This window comes from Engystomops pustulosus, chromosome 2 (genome assembly GCF_040894005.1).
Source record: "Engystomops pustulosus chromosome 2, aEngPut4.maternal, whole genome shotgun sequence".
Lineage (NCBI taxonomy): Eukaryota > Metazoa > Chordata > Amphibia > Anura > Leptodactylidae > Engystomops > Engystomops pustulosus.
In genome coordinates this window covers 64,520,255-64,543,906 of record NC_092412.1, presented here as the reverse complement: position 1 = coordinate 64,543,906, position 23,652 = coordinate 64,520,255, and the positions used below count along the sequence as shown (strand labels likewise).

The window sequence follows — 23,652 nt, the reverse complement described above, 5'->3', positions numbered from 1 at the left end:
CAGTTGTTGTAGAGATGTGTCTGCTGCTAGACCTCTGTGTGCCAGTGCCCTGGTATGTAATCTGAGCTGCTGTTCACCTGTGATTTCTGAGGCTGGTGACTCGGATGAAATTATCCTTTGCAGCAGAGGTGACTCTTGGTCTTCCTTTCCTGAGGCGGTCCTTAAATCAGCCAGTTTCTTTGTAGCGCTTGATGGTTTTTGCAACTGCACTTGGCGACACTCTCAAAGTTTTCCCAATTTTTTGGATGGACTGACTTTCATTTCCTAAATAATGATGGCCACTCGTTTTTCTTTAATTAGAATTTGTATTATTGCTAGAAAAAAGCATCTAAAAGTCTATTCAGTAGGTCTATCAGCTGTGTATGCACTTGACTTCTGCACAACACAACTGATGGTCCCAACCCCATTTATAAGGCAAGAAAACCAAGAAGATGTGTCCAAACTTTTGGTCTAGACTGTATGTGTAAAAGTTTTGTGATGTAATACAAAATAACCACCAGACACAGAATTGTATCATATTTAATTTATTATCTGAATGTAGTTGGTGTCACCTGCCAGCAGGAGGCAATGCGGACTGTTGCAGTTTATGAAGAAGAGGGTACATTTTTCCAAATGCATTTGCATTATAGAGGAAAAGGTCACTAGCTGCACAGTAACCATAGTACTTGCATAGACAAAACAGCCAGATATTTCATCTAAATAGGAACAACCAAGTAGCATGGATAAGATTTCTATTTCATCATCTGGTAATGTTATCCAATGTTCCCCCATAAAAGGGATGGTCATGGGTTAGACAATAATGATAAGGTTATATATCAGAGACAACCATGGATACGAATACCAATGTTTCTGTTGTTTTCTTCATTTTGGATTCAATCCAAACAGAGAACATTTCACCAAATTTTTGTCCCCGGTTAAAAGAGATCAAAACATAATGCAAAAACCATGGTCGGCAAACACTACATTTTGCATTATGTGAAGATGGCCTTATCTGAGCTGCCAACCAGATCATAAACTATTACAAACTGAAGTATCAAATTTTTGTTATTTTGAAAATATATTGCAGTACTAGGGTCTGCCCATAGGTGGCAGTGTTAAGCTATGAAGTTCTGTAGGCTGTGCTTTGTCATTGGTCCAGGAGCAGACACAGCAGTTAGTAACAGTAGAATGGTCTCCGAGGAGTGAGGAATCAGGAAAATATGTAAGGAAAGTGTCTTGTAAGAAATCATTATTTTTTAACATTTGGGTTTCTACGATATTTCACAAATGTCTTTGATGTCATCACCGGTCTAAAGGATTGCTAGATTATTTATCAAAATGACCACAACCATGACAGCATTTATCAGTCTTTAGTCACTTCTCTTTAAGGAAAGTTTTATCATCAATGATTGTCATAGGGGATTATAGTTTATGGTTATCAGTGCCATTAATCCACCTGGTGGCACTGCATCCACCGCTCAGCCTTGCTCAGGGGGTATCCGCGGTCCACACGCAGCTGCTTGTTCACTCTCCAATATTTGTCTCCTTTAAAGAAGTAAATCTTTCCATTCTTCCAGGTCAAAGCTGCATCCAAATTATTAGGAACACCCGTGAATAGACTGGAGATTTTCTTAGGATTCAGGTTACTCCAGGCCAACTCATCCCACTGCCAATACTCATCATCCTGTAGAGAGAGTACAATATGTATTGTACACGGTCAGGACAGGGCATATATATCTATATTTATATATAGCATTCCCTGTGTATTCCCTGTGAATTCCATGTGTATTCATATAGTAAATATTGTAGCAAAGTATAACCATACTTTAAAAAGAGTAATATTTAAATTTTTTATGTCCTTTTGCTCCATATGACTGTTTGGATTATGAATTTGGACTTGTAATATAATATTTTATTTGTATATGTCCCCTATAATTTGTAAAGCGCTGCAGAATATGATGCTGATATATAAATGAAAATTAGTATTATTATTACATGTTATCTATATGAATATTTCTATTTAATATAGCAGTTTTTACATTGACCACTGTCCCTATTTTGCTGTTCTGTGGTAAAAGAGTGAAATGGAAGCTAAATATTGCAGGTGAATGCACCAGCAATAGTAAGTACAGGTAAAATGTTGCAGCTAATGGAAATTCACAATAAGAGGAATTTATAAAGCTTTGTCTGCCAGTTTTTTGGGGGCAAGGCATTGATAAAGCCCCACCCCCACCCGTTTCCTGGATTTTCCACCCCACATAACACTTTGGAAGTGACAGGGTAGGGAAGTAGGGGCTGGATGGGGTCAGCTGGAGGTGGATGGGACAAGAATGCCCTGACCCTCTGTATGTACTAAAGTCTCAACCAGACTACAGTTAAAATCTTCACCAGGTCAGACCTGCCCTGAACAGGTCCAACCTGGATTTGATCCCATCCACATCTAATAATTGCCTCTTGGATGCCACGTTCTGGTGGGAGAGGAGGGAATTGGGGTTGGATATTGGAATATTAATACGGACATGCAAAATAAAGATGTATTGTGTATGGGCCCTGGAGTGTGTTACAGAAGGCCTACAATGTGCATGCAGATTTCTATGTCAGTATCTATCCATAGATAGAGGGTTCTTACAGCTGTGGTTGTCCTGTGTGAATGTACTCTTATCCGCATGTGTGTCATTGTGATATTAGGTAGGCAGTTTACCTTGAATAGAAATATCTTCTGGTTTCCTTCCCAATATAAGGCTGCCCCAATGTTCGGGGGCACCCTAGTTAAAACTTTAGGGTATCCATAGTTTAGTTTAAAGTCCGTGTACCTCCATAATTTGTCTCCTAAAAAGGAACATGTAAGTTGGTATCACACTGAATGAAATTAAATACATTCTTTTACTTATCTCTACATTTTACCTGTTAACATATTATTCCAAAAGGTTGTACTGAGAGATGAGCTGATATTGTATTAGCTGTACACTAGTTATTGCTATCACAATCTCCCTGCAGGATATAGAGGAACCTCACCTTTAAAGAAATATGTCCGCTTGGTGCGTTGTGAGTGAACGGCAGCATCTAAGTTTCCAGGAAGCCCTTTCCATAGGGACTGGATTTTCATGAGGGAACCAATGCCATAATCAGTGACTGTCCAGACATAGTTTCCTTTAAAGGCATATGTTTTACCATAGGGACCTACATGTAAAACCAAAAAAAGCACTGTTACTTTAGTGCATGATATTGTTGTGTAATAGGCTGGGTTGTGAATGGCCACCTTGAGGTGTGGAGTTTACAGAGATGGATACTCACCCAGAATCATTGCATCTAGGTCATCCTGGCAGGGATCAGGCATTGGACTTGTTGGAGTTGGTGAGACTGTGGGTGCAACGGTTGTGATCTGTTCTTCATCATCTTCAATGCGGCTGTTTTTACCTATGAATGTATTTAGATATGTTGCTTGTCAGTCTTTACATTAGCATAATATTTTTTAACACAGTTGGTTTTACCATATAACCATTTCCTCAACTACAAGTCTATATAACTCCAAAACATGTTGTCCATGGTTGGAAAAACACTCCTTCCTTCCCTCACAGCACCACACCAGTCTTCAGGTTGTGTGTGGTATTACAGTTTATCTGCATTTACTGTAATAAAGCTGAGCTGTGACACAACATGGTAGAACAGTGTTCTGGCAGCCATGTTTCTGTAATCCCAGACAACCCCTTTATAGGGAACCTGGCAGCACACATTAGCCTAGTAAACCAGCACCATTATCTTATGAAACATGTATCCTGCTTTCTGTCTATGAACTTTTATAATTTAATATCTCAATAAGAATCAAAAAATCATGGAGGCCAGCTCAGCGATTAAGTCAGGCTGCTCGGAGATATGACAGCCCTGTTTTCCTGAAGACATGCACCATACATCTTCTATTAGAGCACACAATGGTACATTGTGCAGCTTCTGTGAAACATGGTGCAATGTCATCACTGCTCTTGCTATACAGCGTATGATAACAGTGCATCCCAATATACCGCAAGTGCACTGGAATACAAGATGCACATAATGGGGCAGGTTTACTTACCACTCCCTGTGCGATCCCCGAGGTGCGTTTTCCGACGAGAATGCACAGCTGCTGCGTTTCACTTCCAGCGTGCGCCCGATATCCTGCATGTGTCGCTTCCCCGATCAGGTCCGCCGGAGTTCACCTTCCTCTTCCCAATGTATCTAAGTGCGTGGCTTGCAACACAATTTAAATGTTAAATCCCGCGGTTTGTCCAAATCCGTTGGATCGTCCGACAGCCCCCCCCCCTTTCTGTTGCATGAAAGCCGATCATGTGCGAAACAATCCCGGCGCGATCCTCGAAAAGTTGGGAAACCCGACGAAAATGCGGCCGCGGGACCCTTAGTAAATAAGCCCCAATCTGTGCTGATAGGTTCCCCGTAAGTTACAAAAAAAATTTTGCTATTGAATTTGCACAATACTGTATTCATTAAACTAAACTGTTACACACATTCTATTTTTAGGTAGGATGTAATCTCTTCCTTTCATTGTGTCTACTTCTGTTTAAGACTTTGCACAGGAAACATACAGGAAATTTGCAGACACAATTCTGTGTTTATTGCTGCCAATCAATAGCAAGCAAATCATTTTGTAAGCACGGCACAGGAAGAGTTAAGTATTTCCTCACTAATCCGGTAATTAAACTCAAGATACAGTTTCTTTCCTAATCTGATGAATGAATCTGAATTTCATTATAAACCTCCGGATACAGCGAGTTCTTAGAAAGTTTTATTCAAGCCACAGTGCGCTTAATGGAAGAAACATGTCTTTAGAAACAGTTGTCTGGGACCCACAGCACAATAATCCATGGAATTAGAATTTTCCAGTGAAATACTCGTAGTTCAATATATTTTAAGGGCATATACATATTTATATGGAGCCATGACAGGTATTCCACAGAGGACTTCATAAAGATGCAGATGTTTTTCCTCTTATGTTCCAGCATAATGATGTTAAGCTCCATCAAGCTTCATTTCCATGGAGGTACACTCCTATAGAAGCATTGATGGATCAGCTGTGTACTATGGAGGTGTACGACCTCCAGTGCACAGGTCCTGAAAATGATTGAGGACACATAGGGGCCAATTGTACTAGGATTCAATTAGTGAGTGAAAGATGACTATACTACACCCCTGCGCTGGTCCCAAACGGCTGCCTGCAATACCACTCACAACCTGTAGACAAGTGTGGCACTGTTTTCCTTATCCATAAACTTTACTTTCTCTTCTTCCAGATGTTACCTTAATTTACTGTACAAAAAAAAATAGTATTCTTACCATACAGAGCCTGAATCCCCTTTATATCGTCTTCATGGAGACGGAAATTAGGCCTATATCCAGCATAGACAGGAGCCATCAGTGCAGTACCAAAGCGAGAGTGGCCCAGACCTAAGGCATGTCCAAGTTCATGTGCTGCAATGATGCGCAGATTGACTCCTAGATATGTTCCTTCAGTCCAATACTCATCTTCATCAAAGTGTATTGTGCCAAGCTCAGGGATATCAGCATGTGCCAAGACTTTCCCTACAAGACCAACAAATAAGGTACATAGAATTAAGGGCCATGTTTAGGCATTCCTATGTCCTATGATATAAATATGAGCTGGAAAGTGGATCTAGTGAGCATCCTTATTGCTATATGTGTCTAAGATGACATAATACAAAGCCTTTGCTATTATTACATTTTCATATGGGTAATGTACAAGCTTGAGATACAGAAAATCTAAACCAGGACACAGCCCCTTTAAGTGTCCTCAGATTCTAGTTGATATTAAGCAATTATTTAATAGTTTGGAGAAATAATAGAGTTTATGTATCCCACCCCACATGTTCACAATAGTATCTGTTGTTATACAGAATGTTCTGGTTTATTTCCAGTAACATAAAGCACCAACCAGCGATCGTATCATAAAATCTGCCAATATACAAGCCGCTGCCTGAGTGGAATGAGGAAAGATAACACTGGACTTTCTCCAACCATTGATGGTGCTGTGTACAGACAGGTTTCTGGGTCTCTGAACATTATAAGAACAGACTTTGTCCTACAGTTTTAGGAATTAGGTCACTTGTATTTAATAGGAACAGCACATTCTACCATTACAGATGCAAACTGAACATTCCCATGATAAAGCACCTTGAGCATCTAAACAGTCTCAGAGAAGGATCAGAAGGCTTTGTATTTCCTTTATTACAGGGTTATTTCCACCCTGAACACTTCTTAAAAAAATGTTCCATGAGCTAAGAGATATTTTATATTTAGCATACTGAATGGCAAACTAAAAGCCTTGTTGGGAAGAGTGAGGCTACAGAAAAAATAGAATCTATATGGGAGTCTGTGAAGCAGCACATATCATTCGGAACCTGTGATTCCACACTTTTTCACCTACTGACAGCTTCTCATAGACTTTTTTGCTTTTATTATTATTGACATTACTGGTTCCACTCACTTTTAAAAGTATACAGAAGATTGTCTGGCTCCCTGACAGCAAACTGCATCAAGTCATGAAAAGCTGCAAGTCCCTGTGTCATCATCATCATTATATCCTCTCTGCTCTGCTAGATCTTCCTCTTCCTCTCTCTTCCCTCCCTACTGCAGACCTGAGCTGACCTAGATTTGTCTTGAGCACGGGGTCAGCTTACATCTGCATGAGGGGGGGAGAGAGGGGGGGGGAGGAAAGAGGAAGAGCTAGCAGAGAGGAGATAATGATGATGACAAAGACTGCAGCCTTGTAACATAAGCCCCTTATGTTTGCTGGAAGGGAGGCAGGTATACTTTTATATACTTTTTAAAGCGAGTGGAAGCAATGAAGCAATGTTAATTATAAAGGCTGATTGGAATTGGTATTAAATAAGCAATGGGTAACACTGATAACAAGTTCCCTTTAAAGGATTCAAAGATTATCTAGAGAGTTAATATTTAAAGCCACAATTAAGAATGTGGATGACTACGGCAATACATACCAGGGCCATCAAAAGGACGGGAACAGCTATCTCCCTTTCTGTGGAATGATATTCTAATGTCTGCTCTTCCATATGTGACCTCCCTGAACTGCAGGGGGGTGATATCACTCCAGTATTTAAAGGCTGATTTGATGGCAGTCCTCACCTCTTCTTTAGGCATGTCTGGTGTATAATTGTATATACGATAAGTCAAGTTCTTTTTTCTCCATCGACCTGGTAAGTTGAAAAAAACAAAAAAACTTTCACTTGTGGCCTCCTCAGTAATTCCATACATCCCAAAATCCATTTTTTTATTTCTTTATGATTAATTTAGAGATGGAGTTCACTCCACACATTTACATAATACTTTCATACAGAATCAAGCATGAAGCCCCTTACACACTTGCATCCAACTGGCATCACACTCGCAGCCTGTGCTGGCTGAAATGTCTTACAGCTTACAACCAGAAATGAACTAACGTTCTGAGTTTAGTTCCGACTGCTCGGCATTCCAGCCATCACATGCTGCAAATGTGATGCGAGTTGGACGCATCACACTCACTAGTGTGTAAGGGACCTTATTGTCACCTATAACCATGATGTATTGTATAAATGTGCACTATTGTATAAAATGAATCTACCATTCTCTGGATGGAGTACCTAGTAGCAGATATCGCAAAGTCTTCTGGTTAAATGGGTCTTCTAGTCCACACCTTGGCTGATTCATCTTCTCCAGTGTATCATGGTCTAGGATTCCTGTTCCAGGTAGCTGAGAAGCCAGCTGGAAAATTCTGTATGGATAAATAAACGCTAGAATTAGAGGCTTGAAGAAAGAAGGTTGGCACATCCAGTTCTAGTTAGAAGCCGTATTCTACTTTATTGTAGTACAAACTTAATCCTTAAAACCAGTATAGACAAATGCCAATTCCACAAGCATAGCTTGTGACGCATTTCCAATAGTTGAGGATCCTTAGTCATAGCCTCTATGATTAAGAATCCTGATGGAACGGAGACATGTCAGAAGATACGGTGAATTGGCATTTTTGTATACTGGTTTTAAGGATTAAGTTTGTACTAGAATAAAGTGGAATACAGCTTCTAACTAGAACTGGATGTGCCAACCTTCTTTCTAAATTATTTCTGTGGACATAGAGCATCTCCTGGACATGTCCTCTTGTAGGTGAGCGAGACATTAATCTGTCTATTTCACAGAACAATAAGAGACCCATTACAAGCACCACAACCTTCCCTACTGCCAATGCATCACTTGCCTGGATGTGTCCTAATCTCAAAGGGCTTCCACTGTATTTGCCACAAGAAACTTTTTTAGAAATATTTATGACAAATACAGTAGGTAGTTCTCATGTTCAAGGCCAAAATTGTGGTCTACCACAGCTATTCAACTAGGACCCCATATCCATATTGAGTTTTTTTATAAGAAAGTAACCACACCATATTTCACCTTTGCCGTATAACAACTTACCTTATAGCTTCTTGAATTTCTTCAGGACTGAAATCCTCGCTGTCACTCTCAAGTGGCTTTTGTAAGTATCCAAACTGCTTCAGGTATATCTGTAAAGAGATTAGAGAGTTTTTAATAAATGTAAACTTTTCATTAGTTACTGTAATGGAATAATAAAGTCCATAGAAATGAATGTTACACCATAGTCATCCAAGTTGGGAATTCCCCTCAAAGCATGATTGCATAAGACCATAGAACAACTCATATTGCTTACATGTATTGCACACATTCTACGTCCACATGTTCTTCATCATCTGTTTCATTTTCACTGCTTGACTTTTGAAATTCATTCATAACGCTAACAATTGCGTTAAAGTTTCTCTCTATGTTTTTGTTTAAATGGAACTTGTGTTTAGTCATACAAGTCGTCCAGCAAATGTCACTAGTGCTGAGTCACCGGAAAGTGTCCAAAAGTTGGCCTCAACTGCACCATGAAGCTTCACACATCTCAATGTGACATTACAAAGCAGTTATTGGTTCTTCATAAAAAGTAGAGAATAATTATAATCTTTATTAGAGGTTAAGAGATATTTTTACACAGTTTGACTCTTTTCTGCCCCTGTCACTCCTCTTTTTAGGTCATCATTTCCGCATTCAACATTCTTTTTCAGCTCAATGATGAGTTTATGAGAATACAGAATGGATGACCGCATGACCGGCACTACAACCTTACAGAGGGACACCAGTGCCTTTTAATCTTATGGTTCACACTCATCATTTATTCTGAGTATAGGTAAGAAATGAAACCTTTGATTCAACCTATTTAACTCAGAGTAGACTAATGCATACAAACGCAGGTACATGTTTGTGCACAGTAACTATAGATCATGGAATCACTATAGCACAAATAAAGTCATCTAATTTTATATTTTTCAAAAATAAATTGGAATATCTTTCTTTAGTATCTATTTGTCTATTTTAGTGCATCATGATCAGAAATTACTCCATTACTGTAATAAAATGTTCACATTATATTTTATGCAAAAAATTTTATGCATTAAAGATTCTACATATTCACTGAAAACCATATTTGCAGAATTATAATATAGTGTACAGCACTTTTTGACAAAATTTCAATACAATTACAATGAATCCTGTTTGTCATTGGACTTACCAGAGCTTCTTCCTCAGCAGTGGGGTCTACTAGAGTCGCAGCATAAGCAGAAAAGGCCAAAGCCCCCAGCAAAGGCAACAGCAGCATCCTAAAGGTGATCTCTGTGTAGAGGTCCTAGTGACTTAGTGGCTGCTCCTTTGCTCTTGGTTCTCCCTGCAAGCCTTTAAGAATCCTGCCAGAATGACTCACAAACACTCTGTGCTCCTTCCTCCTCCCAAACCTCCCCCTTGCATCTTCCTCCTTGAGAAATGTCCATGGAATGCAGATTTAACCCTCTCCTGCAGACTCAGAATGAATAATTTTATGCAACTTTTGTGGAAAAAAAAAACCTCAGCTTGTAGTCATTTACAAATCTTCATCTATCTTCTAGTCATAATGTGTTGACAGGTTGTATCTGTGTATAAGGGATCACTCACTTGCATTGAGTCACTGGTCTAGATGCGCATCTGGTTAGTAAACTGTTACCTCAATAATTGTGTACTCATAATCCAGTTATTTGTAGTGATTCCCGGATGTCACGCCACTTTTGTATTTTCGATTTCTGGGGTTATGGTTTAGTGTTATAAGGTTAGAGGTTATTTTATAAAATAAAATTTTTTAAGTATAGATTAAAGATCCTGTGCTCCAGGCATGACGATGTGTAACAGGGAACCCATCAACTATATCCCATTTGTGCCCCCTTATGTACCAGACCCGGGTTGGATCTGCTTCCTATGTACCACCCATAATGTTTTAGTTAAGTTAAACTTGACAATTAAAGGGTCATACCATAGGTTTTTTCTCTCTTATATTTGTGACTTTTGGGGGGATGCATTGCCAGATTTACACAAATATTTTTGACTATTTCTACCACCCAGCAAAGATTGCCACAACAGAGTTTTTCAGCATTGGGCCTGATCTGCCTTTAGAGTCCAGATGTTGACATTTAAAACAATCATTTATTTAAAACAGTCAACTATTTTTTGTGCACTGGTGGAAAAAAGTAAAAAAAGTTGCTAAAAATTCACAAAAAAGCTACTCATGTGCCAGTTTTATTTTATTAAGATAAATCGAGCAGGCCCAAAAACAGATGCAAATTTTTACAGACTAAAGAAAATTACCCCCTTAATGCGTTAAGTAACTGTACTGTGGGACATCATGGGGCTTATTTACTAAGGGTCCGGGGATCGCACTTTCGATGGATTTTCCAATGTTTCCAGGTTTTGCTCTGCTCTTACAGGTATGCAACTGGAAATTGTGTCGCACACGATTGGATTTCATGGCTTTCATGTGTCAGAAATCGGGGAGGGGGGGCGGCCGTCAGACGATCCGACTGATTTGGACTGAGCAGGGGATTTAACTTTCAATTTGTGTCACAAGACAATGCACTTACTTCCGGTCGGACAATGCACTTTTGGGGAACTCTTCCGGACGGGTAAGTAAATGTGCCCAAATGTGATCTTTAGTTGTTTTAATGATTTTTCAATGGTTTTGTTCAAAGGCATAACACCATAGCAAGTCAACATAATGCTGTGGAAAGTACAGTACTTAGACCTCCGTTTATATTTACATTTAAAGAGGACCTGTCACCTGTAAAAACTGCACTAGGAACTGCATACTAAAGTAAGCAGCTCCTAGTGCTACAACCGATGCAGCAGTGTTACCCAGCTAGCTTTATCGGAAACCTCTAATAACGCTAACAAACATTGCCATGATGTACACTAGAAACGCCGGACTGCTGAGGGGGCGGATTAAGGAGGCATGAAGCTCGGCAGTCACCGCCGGCCTATGGAATGGTAGGGGCATGGTAGGGGGTGAAGCAGCCCTCAGACTGCCCCCTCATGAATACGCCAGACCGCTTAGTATTGCACAGCTCAGCAGTGTCTGCTAGCGTTATTGGAGGTTTCCGATAACGCTAGCAGTGTAACACTGCTGGGACTGCAGGAGCGCTAGGAGCTGCTTACTTTAGTCTAATACAGTTTTAACGGGTGACGGGTCCTCTTTAAAACAAACAAAAAAACTGCTTGTTGGACAGCCATGTATAACTTTATCCTGACTGCCACGGCCACCGTAAGACCATCTGTCCCTTCTCCAACTCTTTGCCTTGTTTAAAAGGCTCCAGTTAAATGATTAAATGGAATTGGATTTCACTGGTTATAGTTTGGGAATCCAGTATGCTAAGTAAAGGGAACCTGTCATCAGGAGTTCCATAGAGTATAGTGTACACATTGCCAAATAAGTTTTTATAGTAAAACTGTCTTTTAGCAAAAAAAGATGACAGGACAAATAAGGCTCATAATATGTCATGAATCGGATTACCCCATCTGCATCTCCCGACTCCCCACTGCCTCATGTAATATCACAGCAGAAGAGGAAGTTTCAACACACAGTGGGAGGAGGAAGGGAGTGCTCGTTGCACAGTGTAACAGCTTGTGAAGTTACAGCTTGAAGGGGCCCTGGTAATGCCCCCCCAGAGCATTTCTGGGTCATTTGCTTAAAAGTTATTTTTAGAAGTAAGGGGGCCATTAAAGAATGCATTGTGGGGAATGGAGGATGTGCCCCTCCTGCCAGCTTTCAAACTGCAGTTCCAGGAGCATTGGAGGACCTTTAAAAGTCCTAAAATGGCTCTTGTGTTCATGTGTATTGAGAGCAAGAACAAATGTACAAGGGCAGCAGAGTGGCTTAGTGGTTAGCACTACAGCCTTGCAGCGCTGGGGATCTGGGTTCAAGTCCCAGGGTCAACATCTGCAAACAGTTTGTATGCTCTTTCCATGTTTGCATGGGTTTCCTCCCACACTCCAAAACATACTGATAGGTTGATTAGATTGTCAACCCCACTGGGCACAGGGACAAGCTCTGTGCAGCGCTGCATAATCTGTATGCACTATATAAATAAAGAAATTATTATTATTAAGGATTTCATGGGTGAGGGTCTCTCTCAGTATAAAATTTCATGGGTGATTTGTGTGACTGTGGGCCCCCTAACCGCCTATATTATAATCCACTACTGGGCCATTGATAACAAATATAAGAAGATTACTACAGTCCCAGGATCTATGAGAAACCGTACCTGGTTTATCCATGCATAATTTTGCTGGTACATTTCCTTTAAACTTTAGACTCTTGTTATCTATCTGCTGTGAAACAGCAGGAGCAAAATGTGGGATAGAAAAGCTTTCCTTTATAAAGTATATAGCAAAAATTGCTTCAAAGTTTTTGTTACACTTTAAATTATCACGTTACAATAAGGCCACTGTTTTCTGGTTTGTTTACAACTTATCTCAATTATTTGCTACACAAAGTAATTTTGTAATGGGTCATCACTTGTGGTTTTAGTAATGAAGCGTGAGAAAAGCTGATATTTGACATTGGAAACACTGTAGGCCTACATTTTTCTCAAGGTCTCTGTCCTTTCCAAAATAAAAATATTCTGGGTCAGATCTATTAACCCCTTAAGGACGCAGCCAGTTTGCACGTTAAGGCTCAGCCCGTTTTTTTTTCAAATCTGACCAGTGTCTCTTCATGTCGTAATAACTTTTTAACACTTTAACTTATCTAACAGATTTTGAGATTGTTTTCTCGTAACGCATTGGTGGTCATTCACTAAGGGCCCGAATCGCGTTTTTCCGTCGCGTTACCCGAATATTTCCGATTTGTGCCGTTTTTCCCTGAATTTCCCCGAGATTTTGGCGCACAAGAGCGGATTGTGGCGCATCAGCGCCGGCATGCGCGCGACGGAAACCACCGTATTTTTTTTTAAAAAGTGTCGCTTGACACGCACTTACCTGCACCCAGGGTAGGACAGTGAACTTCAGTGAACTTCGACGGAATTCAGCGCAGCAGCGACACCTAGTGGACATCGGGCGCACTACCTTAGTGAATCGCCGGAAGACCCGAATCCTCCACGGAAATCGGGGGGCGTGGCTGTCGGAAAACCCGACGGATTCGGAAAAACCGCGTAATTTAGAAAATAATGTATCGCTTGACACGCACTTACCCGCACCTGGCCTGGCTTTGTGAACTCCAGTGAACTCCGACGGACTTCAGCGCAGCAGCGACACCTGGTGGACATCGGACGCACAACCTTAGTGAATCGCCGGAAGACCCGAATCAGCGTCGGAGAACCCACCGCTGGATCGCGAATGGACCGGGTAAGTAAATCTGCCCCAGTATGTTAAAGGTGCACACTTTCCGAGCAGTGCAGAGCGCACCAGATAATCGAAGACTTTGTGCCAATATTCAATAATCTGGCGGACCCTGCAAATTCATGAGGCAAACTGCTCTCAGTGCAGTTTGCGTCACTATTTATATATCTGAGCCAATGATCCTTATTTAAAGAAGAAATAATGAGATTTGGTCAACCAGGTTTTTGAATTGTAGATGACACAAATACTTTTCATTATGTTATTATGCTCTGAAAAATCATTTTTTTGCCTAAATTAGCTGTTTTTCCATTTTTATTTTAAATCCAAACACCTGTCCAAAATATATACCCCCACTAATATATATATGAATAAGTGCTGAGTGCTGACCCAATAAGGATTTTTGTCAAACACTTTCAGAACAGAAAATGCCATAACTTTTGAAAGGAACGGACGAGCGGCACAATATGGGCATCGTTCTGTTTGTATATAGGAGAATCATGAGAATTTGGTAAAATCATTATATCTTTACAGTTATGCTTAAAGTCCAACATTTTGAGCTTAATTATATTTTATACATTACAGTAGTCAATAACCGAATCCTCGGAACAATTTGAGAGCTAAATGATGGGAAATTTGCATATACGTTTTCCTAGATGGAGCAAGAAAAATCATGTCTCTTTTACTACCTTGTAAGAAAGTCATCTTACCATCAAGCATGACTTTCAGAAAGCCTAATCATATGATGTGGGATTAAAGCCAAACCAGTATATCTATTCCATAAGGAACAGATTCTCAACTGCATATTTCCCAGAACCCCTAGAGGAGCATGAACGGCTATAAGTCACCACATGCCTGCAAGGCGGCTTTAATTGGCAAAGTCTCTGTAAGGACAACTCTTACTCCCTGACCCCAGAACTAAATGATAACATTCTAATTGGCAGCAGCCTTATAAGTTATGCAAAGTTTTTCTAGTCTTGTTTGGGTTTCTGTGTTTGTATAGTTTACATAAATGTTTTTGAACCTTGATATTTATAGCAACCTCTAACAGCAATCATTAATTAGTATTTTTGATTAAAATACAGGGCAATGACTTAATATAATCACATATTTCATAATGCTTAGCTGGCCAACTTATTAATAGCCATGGTAAATACAATTTTAAGGGAAGATATCTTAAACAATTAATCAAAATTGTAAGAGTATCGCCCTAAGCAAAGAATTAAGTGAAATAGTTAGTAGGAGAACTGACATGTTGCTTGAACTTCGATTACATTTTTTTTTAGGAGTCTGCCTTTGACATAAATGAGTTTGAGAGTTGTAGCTACATGGAGTATAATTGTATAGAATGTCTATGTTAAATTCATTCTATGTATCATGCCAAACAATATGACCTAATAGCGAATAAATAAAAAGGTTTTACACTTGACAAAGCTGAGATGAAAAAGCCACAACTAATAGCTTGCTTGGCCTTTGAATGGGTGGTACATTCTATAGATGTATGGGTGTCCAAGCTTTAGCAGCCCCAATAATTATTTACTGCGGTCGTCAGATCTGCATAATGTACAAAGCCAAAAACAGTCAGTTACTTTCCTGGATTACCTTCTACAAGGGCAACAAAACATACAGAGGCTGAGCCTATGCATCCACAGTGACTTGTGGCTGCTAACCCCTCAGATTTAGCAGGAAATACTGACTGCGTCATCTAAGGGGTTCCTGCATTGCCTCCTTCTCCATGTGCCTTTAGTAGACACCTGGTTAGATAAGAGTGGAATATAAGTTTATTGGTAGGTAGCTAGTGTTTCCAGAGGGTGAGATACGATTAGAGTTCTTCTAAGAACACGGAGGGAAGTAATCATACGCAGAACAATGCCCAGTAAAGATTTAGATAAAGCTACAAAGTAAAAGACTCTGGGGGATTTATCTTCTACCAGCCAGAATAAAGGTGGCCCTAGAGCTGGATTGGGAAAAGAGAGGGCAGGTTTCCCAATGCCTTTGGAGCACATGTCTGTACAATCAGCTGCACCTGCAGACTGTAAGACCTCAAAGTCTGTTTTCTCAGGACCTAGTAGTATGGTACCTGGTTTAGTCAGGTTTGACTTGTGTTTAGTTACAGCTCAGATGAGCAGGTTTAGTTTTCATGTGGTGCTGAAGACAATCTGTATTTTTGTATACATTTTTTCTTGATAAATTACAAACCAGTCCTGTTTATGAACTTTTTATGTCTGTGTCCATGTCTCAATCTGTTAAAGCCCATTTACCTGCCTCTACCAAAGACAATCTTAAGCAAATAGAAGTCTTTTGGTAACCATGAGTATCCTAGCCTTATACGTGTGATTTTCTGTTCAGTTTCTATCTTCTATGCTGTGTTTTTGCTCTACAGCTGATATGTGGTGTAGTAAAATATTTTGGGCCGTGAGCCTATAATACTAATATTGCAGCTTAGAATGTTTCTGGGTGGTGCAGTTTTATTCCCTGCCAGGGGCCTTGGTTGATCTTAATCCATGTCTTTTCATGATATGAACTGGAACACCCATTGTAAACCAAAATTACAGCTTTAGATAGAGAAAGATAAACCTTGCAAGAATATAAATGAAAGCCTTCCTCTGCATGTTCTTCTGTGTGGCGGGGAATACTATACACATTCTTTACAGTGTGCTCCTGCACAACTTAAATACTGTTATCTCTGAGGATGTTATCACATGTAGCGCTTTGACTCAGTTTAGAAATGGAATTAAAGTGCATAGGGGGCGTGCAACGGCCCGATTGCATATGTGTTTCTATAGAGACACATGCAATTGGTAGCCAGCACTCGCAGTCTTGTATTTTCTAAATGGAAGACACTGGCTGCTGGTTACCAATTGCATACTTTTCCATAGAAATGCATATGTGGTCAGGCCGTGGCACACCCCATGGAATTTGATTCAGTTTCTAAACTGAGTCAAAGCGATACATGTGACAGCACCCTCAAAGCAACAAAAGAGCAACATGACCGCCAGAACAAAACCTCAATGGTCATTCTGCTTTTCTTATACTTCAAATCTTTCTTTTAATGTATGAAACTAAGGAGTGTATCAATGCATACCTAAAACTAAAATGTAAGAATTTCTGAACGATGAGAGCAAAAGAAAAGTAGTTTCCATAGACAATGACACACCAAATCCTTGTGTGCAATATTATGGACCAAGAGACACAAGAAGATAATGGGGCACATTTATATACCCGTCCCTTGTGCGATCCCCGCTGTGCATTGTCCAACGATCATGGATTCCAGCGCGATTCACTAAGATCGTGCGCCCGATTTCCTGCTTGTGTTACTTCCCCGCTCAGGTCCGCTGGAGCTCACCATCTTCTTCCCGATGCATGTAAGTGCTTGGGCTTGCGACACAAATTCAAATGTTAAATCCCACGCTCAGGCCCGCCCCCTGATTTGTGTTGCATGAAAGCCGGTGCAAAGTGTGTCGCATAAAAAGTTTGCGTCAAAATCCAATCGTGTGCGCAACAATCCCCTTTTAAATGCGGTGCAAAGCGGTAATCATCGGAATGTCCGACGTTTGTGTGATCTGCGGACCCTTAGTAAATGAGCTCCAATATGTTTTCATGTGGCCTGTTGTACAGCTTGGAATGTCTTCCACAGTAAGAAAGCTCAAGCTATGGAAAGCTTGAAATTTTTGGGTTATGTCAATTGCAACAGTCAGTAAAGATCGCTTTCAGAGTTAGCCAGAGGAGTAACTGGACAAGTAACTAATAGCCAGTGCCCAAACTCCCTTATTTGAACAATTTTTCTCCAAATGTAATTGCATTTGGGGATTCTCACCACTTCACCAACATTGGAAATAGAAGGGACTTCTACAACAGAAAATCCTTTTTATATATAAAGTGAACCACAAAAGTGTGTGCATCCATAAGACGCCACACAATGCTACATTTCACATATTCTGGCTTATCCAGGGCGCCATTATAACACAATACATGGCTGGTTTTCATTTGGTTGATGTCAAGGTCTTCCATGTTACACCACAAGACATGACTAATGTATCTTCCTTTTTCTCCTAATTGGTATAGTCAACACTAAATGACCTGTCCTCTATATGCAGGTAGTCCTTGTTACTTGCTGAGCTTTATAGCAGATGATACGCCTGCTACCTCAGTATTTCTGCATTGCCACTTATTTGTCGCTCCATGGCTTTTCCGTAATATGGCACATATTGAAATCTATATTTATACAAAATCTCTTTTAAAAATAATAGGATCTGTGCATAACAAAATTTGTCATTATTTGCACCATTTTTTACACTGTTATGCAACAGGTATGACAAAAGCCTTGTGACCTTCATAAAAGGCCATCACCTAAGTTTCCATAAAAATGCACCAAAATAACTAAAAATATTTTAAAATACTTTTTGCAATAGTGATGCACCCTTATTTTAAAATCCTTTTTCTTGGCAATTTTTTCGCATGGAATGGCCTTTATTTATAAGAACAAGAATAAAATGTCCACGAAAGTTTTGTTTTTCTGTCTATTGTGAGAGTGTCATAGAACAAACTAATGTGATGCTTCAGATCCTCAACCAGCTCATGGAAGGGTCAGCACAAACGGAGCCCCAATAGATCGGGAGCCTAGCACACACTGGCCCCCAGTAGATAGGTAGCCCTGCACTCACTATCCCCCAAGTAGACACGCAGTCCAGCAAGTAGACAAGTATCCCAGCATAAACCTCCCACCAAAGTAGTTAGGTAGTCCACCATACACTGCCCTCCCCCCTCAGTAGATAGGAAGCCCAGCACACACTGCCCCTCTCCCAGTAGATAGGAAGCCAGCACACACTGGCCCCCAGAAAATAGGTAGCTCAGCTGCTGAGGAATCCTGGGGAGAAGAGTAGCTGCATAGGAACGCTGGAAGGTGAGTACTAATTTTATTTTTTATGTGCTTGTGCCCACCCCCCCCCCCCCTGCAAGGCCCTTATCATTGTTATATGTGTCTTAGATGCACATAGCGCTGATTGAGGGCTGGGAGTTGGACTGCACCTTGGACCCCAACTAGTGGCTGGGGCTGGGACTGCAGTCCCACAATTACCCATCTGATAGAAACCGTGCCATATGGCTTGTGGAAGGAGGGGAGTGAAAATAATTGCAAAAACTGGTCTTGAAAGGGTTAATAATAATTATAAATAACAAATATTTATTTGCACATTGCTATCATATTCACTAGCAAGTTTCAAAACATTGGGAACATATGCAAATAAATGTAGACATTACAGAGAAATAACTTGGTCAGATGAAACAATAACAATGAGGGCCCTGCTTGCATGAGCTTACAGTCTATTAGGAGGAAATGTACTTATCTCTTTCTTAATTTGTGATTAATTGCCCCATTGAGTTAGACTATGAACCCCTTAGCAGTTTTTTATGGGGTCCAAAACTGTTGGTATAATAGTTATACTTTACCATTATTCTTTGGTTGTTTTATGTGTTTCTCATAAATAAACAACTGATATAAACATATTACATCCGAAATCCTGTTCCTTGGAACATATGATGTAATAAACAGACTTTTGTAATAATGCGATTTAATGAATCAAGATCAATTTACAAAATTCTGAAATTTTCAATAAGACATTAACAATGTGAACCAATATGAACCAACTTCCTGTCATTCTCTTGAACATATATATGGAAAAATGAAGCTGGAAAAACCTTCCATTATTGTAAGAATTGCAAAAACATGCACACCAGTTGCTTTATTATGGATCCTAATAGTGATTTGGATATTGCAAATACTGTACTTGTGAATATATTATCCAGGGAGGACATGACTGTAACAGGCACCAGTTCCTGAAGCACAGAGTCATTTATAACAGAACTTTTTGAAAAGGTTTTCTAACAAAGTCTTGGCTCTTGCACTTGTACAAAACAAGCACATTTCATTGAACAAAAGATTGCCAAGCCAGGTTCACACAAAGACACCTTCAGGAAATGATACCAGGTAGTCTCTGCTTACTGTTGGAGTCAGCTGCTTTGCCTGTAGCGGAGACAAAATACAATGCCAGTCCCCAGAGCACTAAGTGGCATGTTTGCCATATGTTAGAAGAGATGTCTTGGTTGATTTTATTTCACTGTACTTGGCTCTTCAAAGTTATGAAACTACATTTGTAGCACTAGAAGGAGCACTGAAATCGTTTATATAGCAAATCCATATTTGATTATAATACATTTGCAGTATTTACCCATAGTGATCTGAAGTGATATTCTGTTATAGAAGAAGAGCCAAAGTGGTTCCAGTGACCCCCAAGAACTTCCTGCAAGTTACAGTAATGTAGAGATGTGGGAACTGGTGAGTGGGGTAAGTATTCTTCTTTCTTTTTCCCACCCCTGATCTGGCCCTGTAAGGGTTCTAAACACAGTTTTAATTATGCAAAACTACCGAAATTGCTAGGTAGAAGTCATTTAATTATACATATGTATATGTTAGTTGCAGCAGGATGGTCAAAATATTTACGTTCCAGGAATGTTGCTAGAACTCACCCAAGTCCAAGTCCAGCTTTAATCCGAGTATACAAATCCATATTTTACATTGCTGATGCTACTGACAACACATGGCAAAATATGATTAAATCTCTCTCTAGGGCTGCTATTTAACACCATCTGCGGTTCCGCATGGCTAAAAGTTCTGGAGACAAACCAGCTTTAAGACATTGAAGTCCTTTAAGCTAGCAAATAGATTGTAATAACAACCATTTTGTAATGAATCTGGATCACTATTCATCCGATCGCCCATGTCTGACTACTAACTGGCTGAAGGAAGTCGCAGCTGTCCAAACAAATGTACAGTAAATATCAATATAATTACAGGCCAGTTGGAACGGCCAGAATGAGAATCACTGTTTTCATGGCCAGCTCAGGGTTTTTTTTGAGGGAATCCCTATTAGTCACTTACTAATTTGATATTTTACATTTTTGGGACTGTTTGTCTGCAATGCACTTCCCTCGCATGTGCAGGGAACATGGTATTCAGTGAAATGGTCACGTGAACAAAGTAGGGCACATTTACTTACCTGTCCCATTGCATCCGCCGATCCGTAATGTCCGACGAGGATTCAGAGGATTTCTTGAATGTGGCGCTTCCCCGCTCAGGTCCGCCGGAGTTTACCTTCTTCTTCTCGGTGTATGTGAGTGCTGATTTTGCGACACAATTTGAATTTTAAATTCCGTGGTTTGTCCGATTCAGTCGGGTTGTCCGACGGCCACGCCCCCTGATTTGTGTCACATGAAAGCCGGTGCCGATGCACCAAAATCCGATCGCGTGCGGCAAAAACCCCTGTGCAATTCAGGGCAAATCAGAAGTATTCGGTAAACCCGACAGACCCTTAGTAAATGTGCCCCAGTGAGTCAATACATAGAGCGATGTTTACTACCTGGGCTGGGACAAGGCATTTTGGTGCCTTAGGAAGTCAAGGTAAATTGTGTCCCTCCCTCTCCCTCTTGCTGACCTCGTCCGTCTTCAAGTCCTGGACTCCTCACAAGTGACAATCCTTCTCCATCAGGTACGCAACTTCTCCCGGCCATGACTTATCACTGCAGAATTTGCTACCCTTGTGATTCTGACCTCTGAAGCACATCTCCACACTGTGCTCCTAAAAACTTCAGTATGAGTTGCTAACTTGATAACAGCATCCCCTCATAGTTATGTAGCACAGAACTTCCCATACAAATGTAGTACAGGACTCCTCTTAGCAATATAGCACAGGACCCCTCTTAGCAATATAGAACAGGATCCCTTTCCTTCTTAGTAATATAGAACAGGACACCCCCCAGTAATATAGGGCAGGGCCCCCTTTGTGATATAGCACGGGACCCCCATTTAGTAACATATCACAGGACATCCCCTTCCAATAATATAGCACAGGACCCCCCAGCACTGTGGCCAGACAGTAAAAACAGTAAAATTATCACTTATCTACCTGCGCTCCCTACAGCCTCCTCCTCTGCCTCAAGCTCCATTCAGACAGGACATGGCAGTGTAATGATGCTGCTGCCGGCTTCCTCTCTTTTACACAGACAGGGCCGTCATTGCTTAGTCGATAGTGCCAGTTGAGAGAGGGCACAAGGCAGCCGTAACATTTTGCCGCCTCATGCCACATCCATCCTAAAGATACTTATACTGTTGATTACTATTTACAGCCAGGACAACAATACCCAGTTTGGAAGGCAAAGGTGGCACCCTTTGCCTACCCGTCATCCCATCTCATGGTAGGATAGTTAAAATAATGATTATCATTGTGATACTCTATCACAGTGCCATTTGTGATTCCTCTGTCTGTCTAGGACTTGTCATCTGATACACTTAATATACTTTGCTAATCAAGTTAAATAATAAACTGCTAAATCTTCTACTTAACATACAATTGTAAGCAGACCACAATATGACTGTACCGAATTATGCAATGTGCCTTATTTCTGGGGATGGTATTTCACAGGAATATGCAGCAGAATCTGTCTCGTGTCCTGACCTACTCTGTGTTTGTCTTTATCCCTCTATGGTTACTCACAAAACTGCACAAAACATGATCAAAATTCCAGGAAGTGAACGGCAACATCTGGATCTCTGCCTTGCTGATCTAAGTGTCTACATATAGAAGATATCTGGCCATGGTCTGAGTTAGGACATTTATGCTAGAACACATAATTACCTATATTTCTGGTTGCAAAAAGGCACATGAGGTCATACAATTAAAGTATGTAGGGATTTGACAAAGTTGTACAACCATTTGGTTGTATCCCTACTTACTTTCGGGCACTTAATAAAGAATACTCAATATTTGTAGAAAACAATAAAATACCCATCTTCAGAGGGGAGGAGACTTAAAGGGGTATTCTTGTCTGGGCATTGACATTTTCAATTCAATTCTTCTGCCATATACATACATTTCTTCAAGTGGATGTTATTAAAAAAAACTTACCTGTATGGATATAATTTCCCATATATTTAGCCATGTTGTCCCTTAGAAGCAAGATTGTTATCCTTGGATATGACCACCACTGGAGTGATTGCAAAAAGAAGCTAATTATCTTTGAATGCTACATCTATCATGCAGTTCGGGCAAGCACACATTCGCTGTGTGAATAAGGCCTTATAGCAGACTCCTAAATATAATACCAATACAGGAATCCAAAATATTGTGCCACAGTGACCAGATATTTTCTTCACATTATAAAAGGTACATTAATGCGGTTTTTCATATTTTTATAAAATAGGGAAAAATATAAAAAATATTGTTCAAGAGAATTGTGACAAATTCACAGTCTTCCGCAAAAAAGTACCCACATCCTTCTGGTAGCAATGTGATTAATCTCAAGATCTCACCAGACAAAAATAAAAATGCCAGCTGCAGACAGATGTAAACCAATATTTTGCTGTGACTGACAATATTGAGACATCATGGGATGCTTAGTATTAGATATTGTAGAAGTGTGAAATTTTTGCAGCTACTTTGGGTTATATGGCTTAGGGTGAGGTTATCCACAGGAAAATTAAGAAGCATGTGACACTCATGGCACCAAACAGAAAGCAACTGTGAAAATGTCAAGTTTTTTATCAATATAAGTGACAATAGCTGGCATTATGATGATTGCTGTAGAAGAAATCATTGTACATAATGAAACATTTGGTAGTGTGTGTCTTTTCACGGTCAGTATACATGTACAGGCAGTCCCCGGGTTACATACAAGATAGGGTCTGTAGGTTTGTTCTTAAGTTGAGTTTGTATGTAAGTCGGAACTGTATATATTATCATTGTAATCCCAGCCAGAAGTTTTTTGGTCTCTGTGACAATTGGATTTTAAAAATGTTGGGTTGTCATAAGAATCAGGATTAACAATAAAGCTTCATTACAGACCCCTGTGCTAACTGTTACAGCGGATTATTGTAGT

The 23,652-nt window shown here is 40.1% G+C and overlaps 1 protein-coding gene across 1 annotated transcript; it reads right to left on the bottom strand.

The window, feature by feature from the left end:
- Positions 1-508: 508 nt before the first annotated feature.
- MMP19 (matrix metallopeptidase 19) lies at positions 509-9,807 on the bottom strand. Its single transcript, XM_072135032.1, has 9 exons — positions 9,602-9,807; positions 8,449-8,537; positions 7,626-7,756; positions 6,987-7,199; positions 5,305-5,550; positions 3,274-3,396; positions 2,995-3,159; positions 2,681-2,808; positions 509-1,663 (listed from the first exon to the last, which is right to left on the bottom strand). The coding sequence occupies exons 1-9, from the start codon at positions 9,686-9,688 to the stop codon at positions 1,427-1,429; spliced, it is 1,419 nt and encodes a 472-aa protein (XP_071991133.1). The 5' UTR covers positions 9,689-9,807; the 3' UTR covers positions 509-1,426.
- Positions 9,808-23,652: the final 13,845 nt, after the last annotated feature.